The 21,700-nt window shown below is 41.2% G+C and overlaps 1 protein-coding gene across 3 annotated transcripts; it reads left to right on the top strand.

The window, feature by feature from the left end:
* Positions 1-512: 512 nt before the first annotated feature.
* On the top strand, positions 513-21,643 carry LOC137128827 (collagen alpha-1(XXVI) chain). 3 transcript variants are annotated; one of them, XM_067507420.1, is made up of 14 exons: positions 513-1,049; positions 1,290-1,412; positions 1,532-1,635; positions 12,478-12,539; positions 12,684-12,810; positions 13,190-13,285; positions 13,403-13,531; positions 17,965-18,048; positions 18,575-18,627; positions 18,720-18,782; positions 19,209-19,244; positions 19,341-19,385; positions 19,463-19,553; positions 20,646-21,643. In XM_067507420.1, exons 1-14 carry the CDS (start codon positions 874-876, stop codon positions 20,723-20,725), a joined length of 1,269 nt encoding a protein of 422 aa, XP_067363521.1. In that variant the 5' UTR covers positions 513-873; the 3' UTR covers positions 20,726-21,643. The 3 variants fall into 3 exon arrangements, with proteins under 3 accessions (XP_067363521.1, XP_067363519.1, XP_067363520.1); XM_067507418.1 differs by having other exon boundaries at positions 519-1,049; positions 20,577-21,643; XM_067507419.1 differs by having other exon boundaries at positions 521-1,049; positions 13,196-13,285; positions 20,577-21,643.
* Positions 21,644-21,700: the final 57 nt, after the last annotated feature.

The following is a 21,700-nucleotide window of genomic DNA, read 5'->3' as shown; positions in this document are numbered from 1 at the left end:
TCACTAACGCCAAACCTTGAATTACAAAAGTATGCTTTCAGACATGATTATGACAAAAGATAATAAGCATTTATCTATGTACACTTATCATGCAGGCTGTTAAACTTGCAGAAAGTTGATTAAAAACACAGTTAAATATTTAGGTTTATAAGTGTGTACTTTGAACCTACACTTATCCCAAAGCATCTTTATCACTCCTTGGTGAAAATTTCCACACCGCTGGTTTATTTGGGGAGTTCTATTACATGCATACATACATACATACATACATACATACATACATACATACATACATACATTATACTTGATTAAAAATATTGGTTTCTGTTTCTGTTTCGCGTCAAGAATTGTATGTGTTTCCATAACATCGCCTAACATGCTACTGGATGGTAGCAATCGAGTTTCGGAGCTTTATGCTCCAAAACTAAAAGTAACGTGCTTTTTGACAAAGTGATGAAAAAGAACAGAGACCATATCAGATTGTTGTATAATCAAATGTCATCACTGTGTGCTCGTGGTTTTCGATCGGGTCCAGATGCGCTTTGACGCACTCAGTCTCCGACCCCTAACGCGCTTTTTACGCGCACTGGATATTTGACTCCTCGGCACGATGTCAAACGTCAGAAACCCCGCTTTATTCCATAGGAAGAGCTTGTGTGTCATTCATTCTGGGCTCTTGAGAGGGGTAGTTTGTCTCTCGTCGGGAAGATGGAATGGCCAACTCGTTAACTGTACCAGTGAGCTTTGCTTAGACTTTCCTCCCCTTTGCATTCCAGATACTGTAGATCTGCCAAAGACGTATTTATAACTTCGAGGTTTACTTGAAATCGTCGGTGTCTGCAGATAACTTTATCAGGGATAAATCAGCAGGAGATGATGGCTTTACTGTGTCTCTACGCGCTGTGCATGTGGATGACTCTAGTCTGTCCTTCGCTGGGAACAGGGTTTGTTTATAACTTTCCAGGCATCACTGTGCAGCGGCAGCACATCAGATCGGAGCAGAGTGGCAGCACGGGACCGCCAGGTAGCGGATCCCGTACCCAACTCAGGTGAGTGAACCCTCAAAATGGTGCGCAAATGCGAAATCAGCATGTTTACCAATAAACGTGTTGAAACATAAGACTCTTCATTCGGGCGTGAATTAGAATCTAAACTCGTCCAGTTTGCTACACATTATGTCTAAGGAGAGCTGGCAGGAGGGTTCTGTACGTCAGAGTGAGAACATCTTTCCCCCAAAGCTCTGGGGATTCCTCTCCTTAGGTTGAAGTCTCTTTTACTCTGTATTTTAGGAATTGGTGCCAGTATACTGTTTCCAAAACAGTGTCCTGCCAGGTGCACAATGGAACAGAAACCTCAGTGCAGAGAGTGTTTCAGGGATGCAGATGGCCTGGACCCTGCACCAAAGTTATCAGGTACTGTGTGCCCAAACTTCTCGCTGCTAGTTCACTCAAGTCTTCTGTTAAGTGCGGGGATTTTAGTTGCTTTTACTGTCAAATAACGGAATAGTTTGGTACCATGTGCTGTTCTCCAGCTACAGGACTGTCATCAGGCCGTCTTTCAAGGTTACCTACAAGCAAGTCACAGCACTGGAGTGGAGATGCTGCCCAGGGTTTGTGGGAGAGGGCTGTCGTGAAGGTAAGTTTCTTATCTGTACAGTACTTTCATTCTTTTTTTCATGATGCAACTTTTTCAAAAGTTGGACTAGAGGAATTGTAAACCGTATGGTCAGAGACTAATTCCCTCAAGGCCTGGAATAAAAGCCATGTGTACTGCCTGAATCCATCTGTGTCTTTTTAGTAGCACCAGGCAGTTTTACCCACATCAGTGCCTTATTTATGTTTGGTGGTGTAGTCGGCTCGGTTGCTAATCGTAATACTGTGCAGCAGTTGGCCTCTTCATATGTTTGTAAAGTTGTTTTGAATTATGATATAGGGCCTGCTTCGGATTACTTTTGGGAACACGACCCGCAGGAAAACAACAGTTGAAAGGGATCCTGTGCTCTGTGGTCTTGTACATTTTTTACAGCCGTGTGTTCAAGATGCTGCGTGGCTGGAAGAATGATTATAATCCCAACCTCCCTCTGGTTCTGTGTCCTCCTTTCTTTTTGTGTGTGTGTACGTGCAACTGTTCTGCTCCGTATAGAGCACAGAGGCAGTTTTGCCTGTCTCTGAATGTCATCATTACACTCAAAAGAATGAATGAAAAAAGCTCAGAGGAACATCCAGTAAAGGAACTTGTGAAGTGGGAGGTATAGTCTAGGTTTTGGTGGTGGGCAGCTCTGCTCTTGGATACTACAGACTGCTGACTCTGAACTTAGTAAAGACCAAAATTCTCACCCATGGGGACGAGTGACCACACTGAGCATGCAGAAAAAGAGCAGGAGGGTGGATGGAAGCCTTAACTCTTCTGTTTGTACATACATATGTATGTATATTCACAGCCCACCACCACATGCTTTCACATATTGTGTTCGAAATACCGTGTAGCCGGATGCCTCAGCTGTTAGTTTTCCTGGAAAATTATTTGGCGCTCTACCAGGTTGGAAATGTTGTTTTTGTTTTGGGCAATATAGCAAATAGTGCGTCATTTAAAAACACCGGTGTGGTCTGTCCAAATTTGTCCGTGAAGTTTTCTCAATGAGCAAGTTGTGCCTATTTGTAATAATTACTGCACCTTGTTCCATTTTGCTAAATTATTCATTGTTGCACTTGGATGGGCAAAATTTACCCCAAGTTAGGAAAACACACATTAATACTAAAGGAATAAACACAGACATTATTACAAATGCTTTGGAAACTATTATTTGCTCGGCAGAGGATATTATTCCTCACAAGGATTAACATATTGATATATGTGCTGAGTAATGCCAGAGATTATGGTTCACTTGAGACCAAAGTGGTTGCAGGAGTGTGAAGCAGTAATCTGGCTGTTTATTTAACGTTTGCTGAAATGTGTTTGCATGTTCTAGTGGCTATAGAGCAGGGGGAAAATCACCTCCATATGGAGACACAGAAGGCCAGGTTGGACTCAGAGGGGAGACCCTAAAGACAGCAGCTTTGCACCGAGGAGGAGAAGGAAAGCTGGCAGGACGGACTGAGGCAGAGTTGTAGAAAGAGACACTGATGAGAAAGTGTTAGGACTAGTGCACATAAAATGACAAGGTGTTACAACTGGCAAAATGCAGAGACAGCTGTTTAGCTAAATTTAAGTAGCAGAGAAAAAAAAGTGTGTTAGGGTGTTTTTGTCCCACAGGACTCCAGCTGCTGCAAGCTGCCCAGACAGCAGCGGAGCAGAGAGCCGGTTCTGTGGGAAAGTGGCCCCACTGAGGTTAATGAGCATGACAGTCCACCAACAGGACTTTGTAACATACAGAACTGTGCTGAGATCAAAGTACAGCTCTGAAGGGCTGGTTCTCGACCTGTAGTTTAACCTCTGTACAACAAAAACAAAATACAGCATGAATTCAGACTAGGAATAGCTTGGTGCCGCGGTGGCTTGTCATAGTGCTACCACAGAAAACATTTTACCGAAGATTGACACCACTTGTGTGTGTCTCTGGAGCCACAGCAAGCAGTTGATTAGCTTAGCTCAGCAGAGAGATATCCCAGAAGATCCTGGGGAAGAAATAGCCCGGCACATAAGACCAAAACGTGACCAGCCAGGCCAGGTGTTTCCCCATTTTTATACTGAGCTCATTGGCTGTTAGCGGCATCTTCATATGTACTGTGCACACATGACAGTGGTATCAATCTTCTAATTAAACTCTCATCTAGGAAACGTGTGTTTGTGTCCTCGTGTCACTCTGCCAACACTGTTCATGCAGCTCTGTGTAGCAGAAATGTGCTACGGGGGCTTGGGGCCAGATGCTTTATCAGAGCAAGAGAGGACAGCCTTAACCAATGAAGATGACGTCACCTCTGGTTTTGGTTTGATGGGGTCCTGGCTCCACTTCAGAAGCCCCCTAGGCTCTCAGAGATCTCGAGACAGGATGCATTTGGAAAGGCTGAAGTTAAGTCTCAGTAAACTGAGGTGCTTGTTCCATTCCCCTTGTCTGCATCTTCTAAACTCTGAATCATTTTTTACATAACTTATTCTTTTGTAACAATTTTTTTCTGGTGAGCGGTAGGATTCAAGTTTTAGGCTTCTTCACACCAAACAGTTCTGTCGAGATGTTTATAGGCGAAATGCCTTCAGCAGTAGATTATTTGATCAGGTAATTGACGCAAACCAGACCTACTATTGCTGCTTTTCTTTGCCTTATGTGATTCTTTGCGTTTGGGACTCTTGGGCAGACATAACCAGCAATCAGAATGCCTTGCCTTGAGCTTTAAATAATCAGAACAACGATAATCATTACCTGCAGCTCTAAACATGTTTGGCATTAAGCTCTCGAATTTGCACAAGTCTGAAAAACACGTTACTGTAGTTTGAGATGTTTAATGAATCGCTCGTTAAATCTACACTGGCCAGATTATTATAGTTGGTTTTGGCTTTTACAAGTCCTCTTGTGTGTTCCTTGCATTTGTGTGTGATTCTCTTGACACATTCAGCATTTGCTTTTTGTTTTGTCCTTCATAACCTTGTAACACTCCCAAAGCTTGTGGCCAAACTCCAAGGTGAAGCTGGTCACAAAGTCTGAATTTTTTCTGTTCTTGCTAATGGAAAGTGGGTGTTTTCTGAATACATTTCGTTGACACCCTGACCCAGTGATATTCTTGACAGCCTGGTTTGTGCTGGCTGTGTACAGTGCATCTTAAGATTTACATCTTGCTTTCAGCAGTGTTGAATGACGGCATGGAACACATTTTAGAGAAATGTGTTTGTAATTTCCCTGCCGGTGGCCCCTGCCCTCTTCCCCCTTGCTTCATCACACCAGCACCCCAGTGTCTATCTGCACACATGATCACATTAACAGTATGGTTCTGGGCAATGCCTGTGTATGGGAGAGCACAGTCTTAAAAGAATTAGTGCCTGGACCACCTGTGGTGGGAACAGTAACATTTGTTCTAATGCTAAAGCTCAGGAAAAGAAGTTCAACATAGTTTAATGCTCCACGTGCGAGCACAGGATGTCTTTTTAAATGATGGTAATGATGCATCTCATTAAAGAAGGGAAAGGTGGCGGAGAGCTTAAGGTGTCAAATGTGTTGACTTGTTAATTTGCTCTGAAGCTGTAGAATTCGCAGCTGGTTTCAATCTGTGGCTGAATGAAGAGGAAGTAAGAGAAGTGTCATCAAACATAAATTGGAGGGATTATCTGCTGAATTATACATCACTCAGAAATCAGTTCTAATTCTTTGGTTTTTCCATTTGCTCTTTTGCCCCTGCATTACTTATCACAGCTTATCTTCCTTGCTGCCTTACCTATCTAACTTCCTTTGTCCTTCGGATCTCCTGCTCTCCTCTCGCTTCTCCTTGAAGTAAAGTGATAAAGCAGAACCATATCCTGCATGTGCTCTTCAAGACCCCAGCCCAGCATGACGATATGACTGATGTCTCTGTTACATCCCCAGTTGTGCTGAAATATAGGTCAGACGGTAGCCTTTGACCTGCTGGGAGCTATGGGACAGCTCAGCTGTTGCTGGTGGTGGTCTGTGCTGTCTGATGAATGATGCTCTGCTCAAGGTTTTTCATCAGATTTTACATCACTTTATCAGTAGGCCTTACCGCCTTTTAAAGACCTCTTTCCATTTGTGCCTCTGTCTTTCTGTCAGCACCTCCACACATCTGTTTATCCAGAGTCAAGCAAAAAGTGTCTGAGATCCTAAAACGTTCCATAAACCTTTTCGGAGATGAAAGAGAACCACAATTCCACAATTAGTGCAGTCTCCAGGTTTCTGTTGTTTGTCAGTTGCATCATACTGCAAAATTCCTGCTTATACATTTAGAAGGTTTATGATAAGTTATGTGGTTATTTCTATTGAGGTCTTCACACTAGTTCTAACTTGCTCACAAAACAAGACTAACATCCTGGGTAAACGTGGACAGAGATCATGTAAAGGACACTCTGTCCAATCACATCAGAAATCAAAAGTGTTTATAGTTGGTTCTAATGGTTACACATGCAGGAGGGTGAAATGAAAAGCAGACTGCCACATAGCGTGGGGGATGGGGGGGGTGCGATTTTGTTAAACAATGGGGATAACAGTGCACATGTTCAGACATTTTCTTCTGGAAGGATTTCACGATGCTGCTCTCGCTGAAATGTGAGAGCTGGTAAAACAAGTTTTCACCGTGACTCCTGTCTCACCTTAGTGCAGCTGATCAATCACAGTGGTTTCTAATACTTGGTTAGACACAGCCCCCGACTGTAAGGGGGAAGGGGGTTTCCAAAGCTATTTGACCATTTGACAACTGCTCCTGAAGAAGCATAGTGAATCCATGCAGCCCTGATTGCTATAGCATGCTAACATTTACTCATTACCATAGTTAAGGCTGATGGAAATAAAACTAGTTTAACAGAAATTTGTTCATAAACCCACTCCGCAAATGTAATACTTTGACCTACGATAGCACTAGAGAAAGAGTCACTACCTAAAGTTATCAAAGTTCATCTTGAGAAGCACAACTTTCATCTACCCAACAGTCGCTGAGACCTCGTACTCCTCAGGAAAGGAGAACAACCTTGTTGTTACTGTACATACCACTGTACCATCTCACTGTTACTCAGCCCCAGAGAAGCACTGGCTTCAAATGCTCAAAGGTGTCGCTTGATGAGATGAGTAGATGCATTCTGGCAGTTTAAGAAAATGAGGAAGAAATGAAGTTTATTCTCAGACTGTTGTTTAATAACTATGTCTATTGAGTAGCAGCATTTTATGGGGAGGAATTTTTAAATTAATCCCTGTGCCTCATAGCGGTTTCAAAGTCACTGAGCATATTTAGTTCTTAAAATAATAAGAACGTTGCTTTAATGTTCAGGCAAAATCTATGATTTGCCAGTTTTTTGTTACTTGCAAAATGTTCATTTTATGGTAATGGTGTGTGGCATGTCAGATGGCATCATAGTGGGGAGATGGTAAATAGTCCCATTGTGGACAACTAGAAACCTTGGTCTTCAAAAAAAGTTTTGTACTCTGCCAGCCACCGCAGTCAAAGTGTGTGTGTTTGTGATTTAGTGAGTGAAAGTCTCTGACAGCCTGTGTGTGTGTGTGTGTGTGTGTGTGTGAGTGCATGTGTGGGTGGATGGGTGGGTGTGTTCTGTGCCAGCTGTTCTTCATGCCAGCAATATCTGACCACTTGCTTGGCTTAGGCCGATACACAACAGGGTCCTGGGATGCGGCCAGCTCTCTTAGGTTTTCTGTGGTCTACACTTACACACAGACCGGGTACACACTTGTCTGTGTATTTTGGGAATGTGACAGCAACTCTTAAGATGGTGCAAGAAAATGTTTCAATACCTCCTCTTTCACACATTTTCACAGAGCAAGTGTTTAGCGGCTTTAAAAATGACTGTCCCCAGCTGTTTGCGTCATGGTTTGTGGTTGAGTGTGGTTGTCTGTATGCAAATAAATAGCGAGGAAGCGAGTGATTTGTTTGATGTACATCCAGGTCTATGGCTACGGCTGGAGTCTGACTTACACTCTTGCCAAAATATCCTGTGCTGTCTTGTACTGTAGATCACACAGTGATAGCAATGATAACTCATTAAACAGGCCTGTGTTTGGTAGTGCTCTGAGATAAAATATGCTCTTTGTTTTTGATTGGTTTCTGATGTTTGTTTAAATGAAGATTTATCTTCCAAGAGTTTTTAATCATATTTACACTCTGTCTTTTGCCTGGAGGGAGCTTGTGCCAAGGAGCCAGTCTGCTCTCATCTCTCATCTCTCATTTTCTTTCCCAGACTTAACAGTTGAGCTTATCACATACGACAAAAATCACCATTGCTTCTGTAATAGACATGTAATCCATTTACATGATGCATTACGCAGTTATCAGTTATATATATATATTTTAAGTTTCATTTTATTTAATTAAAGTATTCTGTGTCTGTGGTCACGTAAAATAAACTCAATTTTCTTTCCCATGTCTTTTCTCCTCTATAAATAAAAAAATTAGCTGTAACAGACATAGCATTAGTCTTGCACAACTTTAGCAACTCATGAGGATCAGGGAATTTGTCGTATGTGAATATTTCAAACAACTGCTCAAATAGACAAATCCATCCTTCTCTTTGGAGCAGAAAAAGCTCCCCATTCTTTCTGTTTATTTGGCTTCCCACTAAAGACAACATGGGTTTGAGTCATTCCCACGAGCTGAGTTCAGTCCAAGAAAAATAACCCTGTCTTATGTTGCCATGGTGTAATTATGGATCCAAACAGACTCGATAGCTGTGGTCCCGATCTGAACATCAGCTCGAGCATAGCGGAAGTTTAGTTTTCTAACCCAACATAATTAAATTCCAACTGCAGAAAGGAAATGCCAACTCACCCCCTTTAGAAGTAGAAAAATAGTAAAGTGCTTTCATTTGCATTGATAGTAGATTTAGTCCATTATGTTTTTTCCTGTGGTTTGTATTTAATACTAAGAGGGCCGCCCCTGCTGCCACGCAGTCCAGTTAAATCTACCTGCACTGCTGATCTACCTGCAATTTGTTATATTCAGTTAAGTCCAGTTTGGTTTTGTTGACCCTTTGTTATTGATTTGTTATCATATTTATCATATTTGTGAGGTAAATAAAAAAACCTTTTTCTTGTTAAAAATCACCTGTTTCCTTTTGCCTACTTGCTCGGTCCCGCACAGTGACATCAGAGTATAGGTAGATTAGGCTATTCTTGGGCAAAAGATGAAGACCAGACAAGTGAACTCATTAGCAGCCTAGAAGACCCCTTTCCTAGCAGGGAAACCTAAAAAATTACAAGTTAATGGGAGAACAGTTTCCGTGTAGACAGTGTTAAACAGAGATGTAAAAAACAATACTGTCTGTAATTTCATGGTAACATCTGTAGCAATAAAGATGAACAACATGACAACTAGGCAATTTTAAGCCAATAAACCAAGTGGTTACTTCTTTGGTAATTACCGTGATATTGTTTTATTAATAACATTTAATAGTAATAATAATAATAACATTTTATTATTAAACCTTTTACATTGCTTTTACAGAAATATTATAGTATTACTGTGTTGTAACTAAAATATTACATCCCCAGTAGTTTGTGTTACCACAATATTACCTCATATTATTTTTTTGTTTCCACCTAAACATTACCACTGATATTTTCAAATATTACTCGATTTTTAGGCTAGCCTGTTATTACAAAGCTGTAAAGTGCAAGACTGATGTGGATTTTATCCCAATTATAGCATTAGATTGTAAAATCAAATTCATCTTCAAGCAAGTAGATAATTGTCTAACAGTCCCTCCAGCAGTTATCAAGACATTTCAATCCAAATGATGGATCACCCCACAGTCTGACAGGCATTGCTATCACACCACTCATTTGGCTAAAAGCTAAACACGCCATCACAAAATATCTCTTGGAGTGCATCACAGATCAAAGCAGCACCAGAGAAAGCCGAGCGTGGAGACTTCCTCTGGGCTCACGATGAATAACTGTAGGGCACATGGAGGCACATCAACTCATCAATCCTCTCACACTGTGGAGCCCGTGAATGCCCGCAGTCTTGTTGTTATGACGTGTGTGGCTTTAATTTCCTTGGTATAGTCACAGAAGAAACCTCAGTGCAGTCAGTCACAACAAGATTCTCGTGGGGTCATTATGGCCTCTATGGTATTTAAGTTCACTAATCTCGAGGAATGTGTTTTGGGCTGAGCTGTTGATTGTTGTTTCTGTGCGCGGCTGTGCTCCAGGCCGAGACTCAAGATGTTGAAATGAGGCATTAAGAAACCACACCCACACAGTTCACTGCACCAATGGAGTAGATGAACCTGAATGTGGACATAGACCCTGTCCTATTTCAGTCAAGCAGAAACCTCAGTGGCTGCTTGTAGTAGCCTGTGCGTAAAGGTTGGAGATGATGGTTTAGACAGACCTGAGCTGTTTGGATCATTTTTGTTGTTGTGTTAGTTATTTCTGAACACCAGTTGTTCCTCATTCTTGGTACCCCTGCTATGGCCACAGTCTGGGTGGGTCCCATTTGTGGGACTGACAGCTGAAATTCCAGACTGCTTATGAGCCATAGTACAGAGCAAAGTTCAGATTTAGAACAAATAGAGTTTTTTTTTTTCTTAATTGAAACTGTTTTTTCAGATATGGTAGTACATCTCTCATAAAGTATCCAAAATTTCTGCACCACAAAGAATGTAGAGGTACTATCCGTGGTTTCGTGGTATCTAAAATAGATGATTTGATTTGTGTAAGATATGGCCAAAGTAGATACTGCCAGCCAATTTTAAACCAAGACAGAGTGTTTTAGAGTGTTCTTTAAAATTCTGTGAAAAGATGAGTCTGACATTGTTGTGTTTGAAGAACTGCTAGGAAACGACCAAAAGACAAAATGTGTTAGTCTGTTTCTAAATACTTATAATTACCACTACATTTTCTGTAGCACTCTAAGACTTGGTTTTATGTTTGCATCTTCAAGTTTTAGTGAATTCACTGTGGCGGCCAACTGTTTTCAGCAACATAGCTCAAAAAGCTGCTGCTCTGCATCAATCAGCAGGAAGAAAACTGTCAAGCACCTAGAAGTTAAAGGGACAGATGTCTCAGGATAAAAACACAAAGATAAAAGTAAAGTTATTGTTCGATTTGTCAGCAGGACATAACGCATAATTATGTTACCCCATATCTTCTGGCTCTCTAAATTAATAATATATGTAAATAAGTGTTGTCCCAGGATACTAATTAGTTTCAAACATGTTTTTATTATACAACCCCAATTCGACCCCACATTTTATTCACAGTAGAACATTAACAACATATCGGATGTTGAAACTGAGACATTTTACCATTTCATGGCTCACTTTGAATTTGATCTCAAAAAAACTGGAAGAGGATGATGTTTACCATTGTGCAGCATCTACTCTTCTTTTAACAATTATTTCTAAATGTCTGGGAAGTGAGGAGACCAGTTGCTTGGGTTTTAGAAGAGGAATGTTGTCCCATTCTTGTCTGATGCAGGATTCAACAGTCCTGGGGCTTTGTTGCTGGATTTTTCATTTTATGATGTGCCAAATGTGCACCCAGACTCCTCTCCTGCAAATCCATGCTGTTGTGATGGATGCAGTATGTGGTTTGGCATTGTCTTGCTGAAATTTGCAAGGACTTCCCTAAAAGAGACGTTGTCTGGATGGGAGCATATGTCTCTCTAAAACCTCTATGTACTTTTCGGCATTGACAGTGTCTTTCCAGATGTGTAAGCTGCCCACTAATGCCCCCACATACCATCAGAGATACAGGCTTTTGAACTGTTCTCTGATAACAAACTGAATCTCCTCTTTAGTCGACAGGACACGACATCCATGGTTCTACAAAGAATTTTTAATTTTGATTTATCTGACCACAGACCATTTTAAATGAGCTTTGGCCCAGAGAACATGGCTGCGTTTCTGGTTTGTGTTCACATATGGCTTCTTCTTTGTACCTCACTTGTAAGTCGCTTTGGATAAAGGTGTCGGCTAAATGTCTAAATGTAAATGTAAATGACACAGCTTTAACTAACATTTGATTTCTGGAAGTGTTCCTGAGCCCATGCAGTGATGTCCAGTACCTTTGGCCTTGTCCCTTGGGGTTGTAAATATTTTAGATTTTTACATGGGCTTCAGGTGTGAATTAATACCGATTTGGCAGAATATCTGACTGATGGATTTATAGACAACAATGAAATGAAGACAACATCCGGCTTTGTATACGCAAATATATTTATAGGATCATATCAATGTGGGTTCGTTGATTAGCATTTTATGGGATAACAAGATACAAACACCATCAGCCTTAAAATGACATTTTAATGTTGTGATAACAACAAGGTACATAGTTTTTTAGGTAAATTACATAAAATATGCTGTTTGGAAAATAGATTTCCTGTTTTTTATTAATACATCATGTTTACATTTGTGGAAATATTAGTGAAACACTATGGATGGAGCATGTGTAATTGTGTTTGTTTGCATTTTAACGTTCTACACAGAGTTAGTGGAGAAGGATGTGAGTGTGGGCAGGCAGACAGGCAGAAAAACATGCTGAGTCAGAAGATGAGCAGGTGCATGTGGGTGAGGGTCTGTGTGTATCTGTGTGAGGGAGAGAGCAAGAGAGAGAAAGGATATGTGTCAGCAACAGAGACTTTCAGGTCTAATAATATTTATTCTCTGAGTGAGTGACATGATTTAAGGAGGTATTCCTAATACATTCTTGGGCCTCATTTGACAGGCATCAGCCTTGTGGGTCTTGGCTTGACCTGCTGACAGAGATGCTTTAGGAATAGAAAAATACAGATGGAGGAGCAGCAGCAGCATGTATATGGCTGCTGTACTGTGGAAACTAAACTCATCTTTGTCTGTTATTCTCTCTTACAGAGTGTATGAACTGTACCAGCTTCACTGACATGAACATCAGGATAAATGCCATTGAATCAAAGGTGAAGAAGATCCATTTGTGGTGTCTGTCCAAAAATGTTCCATTCGTATAAATATCCGTTAATAATTTAAATGACTACAGTTAACAACCACAAGTAAATGGATGATTTTGCTTATAGATGTGTGATTTTCTGCTCCTGTTCCAGATCAAACTGTTAGAACAGGAACGTTCCTCGCTAGCGACAGGCAACAGTTTACCAGAGGGCTCGACACACAATGAAGTAGACACACCCCACCCCACTCCTAATGCACAACCATCATGCCTGCTGCCAGGTATCTCTAGATGAAACATGCTTTCTAAAATATGTAGTGCGGATGTTGAAAAGCTGTGAATGCACAGGAATTCTGGGGTTTCAAAGGAAAAGTTCACCATTATTTCTGTCACATCTCTTTTGGTGTTTGCTTGAATCTACAAATGCATAGCGGTTGATTTAAAAAAATTCCCATTGTACAAATGAAGAAATTTAAAGATTTGTGGTTTTTGGGAAGTTGTTGAACAAAATGTCTCCTTATTTTCACATATACAGATTTGAGTATGTTGAGTATGAGATCTTACTGGAGCAATTTACTATTGCACTTCGGAGTGAAAACTTCGTGTGACACTATTTGTTTTCAGTTTCTTGGTTATTTGACTATGCCTCTTTGTTTTGAGGACCAGGGTGCAGAGGACCCCCGGGGCCCATTGGACCCCCTGGTTCTGTTGGACCACCAGGTCCGGCTGGAAGAGAAGGCATTTTTGGACCAGTTGGTAAAACATTATCAGACAAGTCTCATTTCCTTATTTATGACAGTAATTGTGACTTAGGTGTCACAGCTGAGAAAATGATTAGACAGAATTAAAAAAAAAAAGCTTTATCGTGCTCAGGACCAAAGGGGGACAGAGGTTTACCAGGAGAAACAGGTCTACCCGGCCCTCCTGGTCCACCAGGTCCTCCAGGGCCCAGCTCCTTTCCTGTCCGAATGAGGGGTGATGTTTTTCAAGTAGATGACCAAGGTGAGCAGATTATTCCATCTTACATTTACTATTTTAAATCTGGACTAGTTTGTCCCTGATGAACCTAAATGAGAGCACAATAGATGGAGATCTCGGACACATGGTTGTACTCTTACCCAAAAACAACTTTTAAAATCATTCAAGCATTCAGTTTTTAGATGGTCTGAATCGATGCCAGCACCACAGGTCCATTTCAGCAGTCTGAAAACACTCACTTACCTCATGCTTGTTTTCTCCTTGTTCATTTCTTGAAATCACTTTGTCAGGCGGAACATGAACCACGTTCCAGCTGGTTTCTGTGTATGGGAAATAGTTTAAAATGGGTACAGGTGGAAGCACAAAGACCAAAGCATACTTACCAAATGTTTACTTTAGCAATATGTCTCTGTAGCTTTTAAACAAAGAACTCACATTTATAATGGAGACAACATTGTTTCTGAGCAGGGCTGGCTCAGATTTAGTTTAATTGTTTCCGTGTGTTTTGCTACTGGTGAGCCACTGTTTACTGCAATCTCATTTAACACCATCAACAACAATGGAGCCGAATACAAGCATATAAATCACAGGATTAGCTCACAGGCTGAATCGATTACAAATACATAGTGAGGCATGTTTCATTCATCATCCAATTTAATGAAGCTCCCTTCTTTGTTCACTCCACCATAAGATGGAGCTTGTGCAGTGATTGTCTAAATCTTCTTAAGATGTTCTCTTGTTAAATCTTCATATCTTTTGAAATACACTATAAATGGATGGAAGCACAATCTTGTGCACTTAAGTTACATCTCTCGCTTTTAATATGGAGGTCTCACCACAGGGAGGCAGTAGAAGTCCATGCTATAATCATTACCTCATGAAGGCTGCTGGCTCCGATTAGGCTTTTGGCTGCATCTGACTTTTTGAGCCCAGGACTGTGTCTGCGGGTCTGGAACTATGTAGATTTGGGTCTGTGGGACCATGTAAGCTGAGGGGGGCCAACTGGCTGTAAATCAGGCCTAATTTGTTAGCTGTCAGCACAACAGTCTGCTTTTTGGGTAACAGGCCATGGCCCAGAGCCAAATGCTGGGCTGGCTACGAACAAGGGAGGAGATAGTCTGCCACTCATGTGGAGTTTCTTGGGGAGCCAGCCAGGCTCGAGGAGACTGTAACATTAGAAAATTAGTTCCAGAGGGAAATCTGCTTCTTCAAGAGGCTTTCTGTGGACTGTTGCCATAATGTAACAGTGCTGTCTCAAAACTAGGAAGACTGACTCTGAGCATATGTTAAAGTGAAAAGGAAGTGCAAATGTGGTGTGGTTTCAACTAAATTTTATACTTTAAAACATCCTGCATGCTGAGATCAAGGCATAAAACCCACTTCATGCATGTTTTCTGTAAGGATATATCATGTTCAGCCATTCAGTGCTCCGCTGAGGGGGAGTTTCAGCTCGGCCAGCTGTTCCTGTCGATCTCAGTCACAGAAGATTTAATCCCTCTGTTGACTGCTGATGAAACTGTGGCACTGAATGGTGACTTCTGATGTCTTAACTCTTCAGACCTTATATTCTGAGATTGAAAGTTGAGGTATACGTGTATAAATACAGCAAACCGTAATTTAAGAACCAACTGAACATTTAATGAACATGTTTGATATACACAGTTAGCAACACATTAGCAAAATAAACTGCAGGGTGACTGTTGGAATCCAGATTTTTCATTCTGTTTGAAATGTGATTCATAAAATGCAGAAGGGCTGAATTCAATTGAGATGGATTACACTTCACATTTAACACATCAAATGCATCATGCGTGATTGCCACATGTGATCGGATTTTGTCTTTCTCATAATTTAGCTTTGAGCCCTGTGTTAAAAATGCATGTTTGTATTGAACATTTGTGTGGTGATTAAGCATCAAATCTCTATTTGACATAATCTAGTCTAGCTGTGTTTGGGAGGTTTTGTGTGCTATCTGAAATTCACGCTCCTTCTATTTGGTCAGACAAGTGTAGGTTTATTATTACTCATGATGAAGTACAAATTTAAGAAGGCAGTGGCATCAACCACCTAGCTATCCAGCTGCATGGTCAATACCCAGTGTGGACCCTTAGTCAAGGCCCTCAATGCTACCTGCCCACCTTGTTGTTAATGAGAGTTGGAAAAACAAGAGTCCCACCGGCTTGGATGTCGCCCTGGTCAACAACATCCGCGTCAGGAGTTGGGGAACCAGGGCCACCTGATGAGAAGTGGGCTTTTGGAACAAGAACAAGTCATTCATGGACCAGAGATGAGAACAGGGAGTTATTGAGATGCTACTTTACAATTAACTCTAGTGAGAAGGGTTACATGCAAAGGATGTGGGACCTTTTGATACTTCAGACTAACACCTGGAATGCTTGGAACTGTACAAGGTCAACAGGACTCTTAAGAGCCTCAATGGGGAAATAGAAAACAACCCTAGAGGCCAACTTCAAGCCAATTGCACAAGTCAACATCAAGTGCGGCATATACCAAGGACATGCTCTGTCCCCACTGCTGTTCTGCATAGGCCTGAACCCCCTAAGCCAGATCATCACTAAGAGTGATTGCGGATATCGACTATGGAACAGAGCGACCGTCAGCCACCTCCTCTACATAGATGACATCAAACTGTATGAATGTCATTAGGACTAGATACGTGTGGTCGGATGGTAACAAGGAGAGGAAAAGTAGTAAGAACTGAGGGGATTGTACGACCAGAAGTCAAGATACAAGATGTTGAGGATAGCTACAGGTACCTTGGGATCACACACGCAAATGGTAACCATGAAGAGGCCACAAGGAAAGCAAGTACATGCAAAGAGCAAAGTAAGTCCTGAGAAGTCAGCTAAATAGGAAGTCTAGGCGATTAACACCTACGCCCTCCCGGTCATCAGGTATAATAAGCTGGCCCAAAGAGGAGATAGAGGCCACTGAGGCTGAGGATTAGTGAGCGTCAGAGCCACTATCTAGAAAAACAATCAGTCAACCAAGATCCATGAATAAATCAGAAGGAATGCCCCATATGGTGACGTGCTAAGTGAATAACTCAGGCAGCAGAAACCAGAGGCGCAAGGGAAAGAAGAGCAGGAATCCTCATGGAAGGACAAACCCCTGCGAGGTATGTACCACCGTCAGATAAAAGAAGTGGGTGATGTCAAAAAATCCTACCAGTAGCTGGACAAAGCTGGACTGAAAGACAAAACGGAGGCACTAATCCTAGCAGCACAGGAGCCAGCTCTAAGTACAAGATCAACAGAGGCTGTGGTCTACCAAACAAAGCGATAGCAACACCAGGAAGAAGGAACATAAGAAGCTTCAGAAATACCAAGGGCTGAAAGAGGAGTTAGAAAAGATGTGTAAGGTGAAGGTACAATTGGTACCCGTGGTACTAGGAACATTGGGGGCTGTGACCATACCAGGAAGAACATCTGACATCTCTTTTAAGAAGTGCGCAGCCCTAGGAACAGCTAAGATACTGTCCAGGACCCCCAAGCTCCTAGGCCTTGCCTACCAGAGGACCAAAATACATAAATATATATATAATCCTGTGGAAGCAGAGGAGAGGATGCTGATCTCTACTGGGACGATTTCAGTGCACCTGGGCCCTCTGTGTGTGTGTGTTGATGTTTGGGTGACGCAGAGGGAAGGTGAGCAGAGTGTAGCGTCTGCTCACCAGCTGTGCTACTTGTATCAATAATGACAACAGAGCATGGGAAAATGTATGATACTTTTATTATTTACTTATGATAAACATTCTGGGTCAAAGTAAAACCAAGCCCTGTGATAGGCCGGTGATCTGTCCAGGGTGTGTCCTGGGCATTGTGCAAATGACAGCTGGAAGTAACTCGCCCTAATTAAGATAAGCAGTTGAGAGAATGGATGGATGGAAACAAAAATGATTTTTGTGACGTTAGATTTTTTAAAACCAAATAAAACATACTTCATGCAAACACTGTCATCATTTCTTCTTCACCCTCTTCACATCTTCACAGCACTAATACCCAATATTAAAGTTTTGGCAACCGGCAGCAAATGAGTCATAGAGATTGAGACCATTTTAACAAGTATTTGATTGGTTGCTGTGTCGCAGCCTATGAGTCACTTCACGAACTATGCATTGTGTTGAAAGTATTCACAGTAATCTGGTTTAATTGTAAATCATTTACACCATAAAAACTAAATGAATACTATGTCTTTTTGATTCTGCAAAACCCAGCAGAAAGGTTTAGGGGCATTATTACATTTTCCAGATAGGTGAAAGTGACTGGGTCAACTCCTAATCGATTTATGATATTAAAACACAATTTAAATGATATGGTTGCTGCACGTCCACCCTTCACTATAAAGCAGTGATTAGTCTCCATTATTATACAGTCTCTCCTATCCTTTGTGCAAAGGTCGAAGTAAACTTTCAGTTTAAACTTCTGTTTTCCCAGAGGAGATCTCCATGCAAACAGTTCCCGCTTCTCATCTGACCATAGTTGGCCCTCCTGGTCCAACAGGTCCTATCGGCCCTTCAGGTATGAATTTAATCCACTTCCATCCGCATGCTACAAGGAAAACACCACAGAATCACAGCATGTCCTCAGTGCAGCCCAGTTTATGAAAGTGTTCAGCCTCTCTCTCTCAAATCAGTCATTTCAAAGGCACATTGTACAGTCTGGTCATAAGATCCCAAAATGTCATAAAATGGCAAACATTTAATTTAAAGTACAATAAGAGAAGCTTTACACAAAAGTTCTAATAATTTCATTAAGCAAATGTACATTTTAACTGCACTGACTGTAAAGGAACTAAACTATGGACTAAACTATGTGTGTATACCTTTTTCATGTCATGTGAAAACATTGTTCCTTAAGAAAAGTGAAACATTTAAAAAATGGGGGACTCAAGTGGTCTTAATAGTGTGTTTATTTTGCAAACCCTGATAACACTCTCTCACTGGACAGTATAATTTCTGAATTAAATTAAACGACAGCCAACTCAAACATTTTAGCATCCCTCCCCCGCCCCCCTTACTGTGTGAATGTTTTAATGACACTACAGGTCCTGCAGGACCAAGTGGACCTGCGGGGATACCAGGTCTGCCGGGACAAGACGTGAGTCACCAAGAGCTTCTTGTTGATGAGCATAAATGTGAATCTCTAACTGGTATTGGTAATTAACATGTCTTTTTTTTATCTGACACAAGGGCAAGGAAGGCCTCCAGGGCAAGCCTGGGGATCCTGGGCCTAAAGGAGATCCAGGGGAAAGGGTGAGGCTGCTTTAAAAATCATCCTCATTATTGGATTAGCAGGCTGGCTCAACAGTTTGACTCTGATGAGCTATCGAATGCTTTTTGTTCTAAGTTTTGTACATGGCCCTAGCTGTCATGCAACCTTAAACACATCAAAGGTGAACGAGCTTTTCTTCAAAGACTCACTCTGAGCTGTGACTAATCCTGCTCTCTCTCACTCTCTCTTCCAGCCAAGGCCAAGCCTCACTAATCAGAGCAGCCACTTCAAGTCCCTTCTATAGTTGGCTCTCTAATGGGCCTCAGTCTTTAAACCCGATCCCCTTCCTCTACTATCATGATTTAAGATTGGAGATTTAGTGAAGAGGCAGATTAGCATGTAGGATAAGGAATTCAAGCTGGGGAAATGTGAGTCCTAAATTGTTTTCTCATTTTTTCCTCTACCAGGGGCCTGAAGGTGTAAGAGGCGAGCACGGCCTACCTGTAAGTATAGGGTTATTTTGTTATAGAAGGCCTAAACACACTCACGCACACACACATTCACACAGATATCAAGAATATTTTAATATGTTTTCCCAGGGAGCACGGGGACCAAAAGGAGAGCCAGGAGAAGGCTTGAATGAGGTAAGAGACTTTAGTGTTTTTACCTCCTGAGCTCATTTGGAAAATGATTAACAAAATACCATGATGATGTTGTTCAGGGTGAGGCTGTGCAGCAGCTCAGGGAGGCCCTGAAGATCCTGGCTGAGAGGGTCTTGATTCTGGAGCACATGATTGGCGTTCATGGTCAAGGTAAATACAAAGATTACATACAAAGTTGTTTTCCCATGCTGAAAAATGATAATGTATAGGAATAGTTTAATGTTTTTGAGAAATGTGGATCTTTCTCTTTATGGGATACTGTTAGATGAGAGGATCTATGAGACTTTCACACCTGTCCACTAAATAAAAAAGATAGCATATACAGAAACATTGAAAGTACACTGCTTGCCTTGCTTTGTCCAAAGATATAAGAAGTCCATCAAGAAGCACATCTTAGGTCTGTAATGTAACCATTTCCCAGCTGAGGGTTACCGATTATTTAGTCAGCAACTACTGAGATGGAAATGACATCAGTATTCATATATAAACTGCTAAAATGTGAATGTGTTCTTGTTTCTTCTATGGATGTAAAACCAAAAATGTGAGGGTTTTGCACTGTTGGACATTTAAACTTTTAAATTGTACTTATTGTACATGAAGTTTTGTTTGCTGATAAAGTCAAAGTGTAAGTTAGCTTTAGAGGTAAGAACCACCCGAGCTGTTTCCTCTGTTTCTAGTCTTTTCGCTAAGCTAATTACTCTGTAACCTAGCTTTGTGTGTAACGCACACATATCTATCTTTCTGAATGCAAATGAACATGTTTAGCAAAAACATTTTCTGTTTTCCAGTGTGTTTACATATATAGAAACTTTGCTTGCACACAGACAAAATACAACAGAGACATCATCAACACATAAACTACAAGCCAAGACCAATCAGGACCAATGTATTTAATGAGTTCTTGTGGAACACCCCATGGCTTCTCTTTCTTGATTGGTCCTTGCAGATAGCTTGATTCATTTCCTACAAAAAATAAATCTGTTTGGCATCTGAAGAGACTCTGTGCTATTTTGTCTGTATGTGGGCACTTTTTCTGTATGTCAGCATGTTGCTTCTGGCCACATGCACATCACATTGAAAGCTCAGCATCAAAAAACACAAACCCTGCGAAAAAAAAGTGTATTTTACTTTTTGCTGATTGTTTGGTTTTATTTTTTTGTTTGTTTTTCTTAGTTTACACAGAGAACTCTGGAGGGTCTGGATTTGGAAGTATTTCTGATTCACTGTCTTTCTCTGCCACAGAGGCCAAGCGCCTTCAGCCCTTTCAAACCCCTCTTCAAATGCCAGTACTCGGGGAAAGACAAAGACGAGCTCCCCTTTAAGAAGTCATGATTCACATTTTTAATTTGGCATGTGTTTTACCTCGGATGCCCTTCCTGACACAACCCTCTGCATTTATTCCGAATTGGGACTGGCACAAGAAGACACTGGCTTGTGCCCCCTTGTGGTTGCATTGCGAGCGCCCCTTTAATAGTATAATCTAATTTTGTATTGATAATGTTGATAATTTTGAAGGATGTTAGAAATTTAGCTTAACTGGACGTGTATTTTTCCGTGTACATGTACACTGTATCTAATTTACTTTTTTATCATAAATTAGTACTGTTGAAGTGAAGCTCTTTGCAAACATGAGATGTTGAGCATTTCATCCATATGAAGCCTGTTGCTCTGTTAGTTTTGTCTACATAACCTTAGCGGCAGCACTTTCATGGTGTTGTACAATGAAATGTAATCTCGTAAAGTGTTATGATGGTTATGACATGTTTCTTCCCTCAGATAAAAGACTACGTAGTAAACACACCTGTTTCTTTGGCTCAGAGTTCCTGAGACCTGGACCCAGAATGAACTCTTTGGTGTCAAACACATTCTTGGAACAACCTTGAGGTTCATTTTGTATAGGACTGTCAAACATATATCTTCGTCTTTCTTCTCCCTGTCTCTCTCTTTGTGCTCGGCCTTGTTAAAAGTGAGGTAAGACATGACAAGGTGCCAAGAATATCTGCTTAAAATAAAGTCATGAAATTAATAGCATCTGGAGAGCACACATCTGGAAAGCAAAAGGAAGGGTTGCTGCAAGAGTTCCAGCGCTTGGTTCAAGTACATGGAGCACTAAACCTGACAGGATTACACTGACTTCTTCATAAACTGCCTCTGAGATTTGTTTCAAACTGATGTGACTATTGTGTAATAAGTCTCTGAGAGACTGAGCCTTTTGCTCTCTGAATAAAGCTTTGACCATGTCTGGTACAATTTTTGTGAACTCCATTACAAGATTCATAAGTTTAAAGAATAGTTTG

This window comes from Channa argus, chromosome 6 (assembly GCF_033026475.1).
Source record: "Channa argus isolate prfri chromosome 6, Channa argus male v1.0, whole genome shotgun sequence".
NCBI lineage: Eukaryota > Metazoa > Chordata > Actinopteri > Anabantiformes > Channidae > Channa > Channa argus.
The sequence above is the reverse complement of the archived record's forward strand: the minus strand, read 5'-3'. Positions and strand labels throughout refer to the sequence as shown.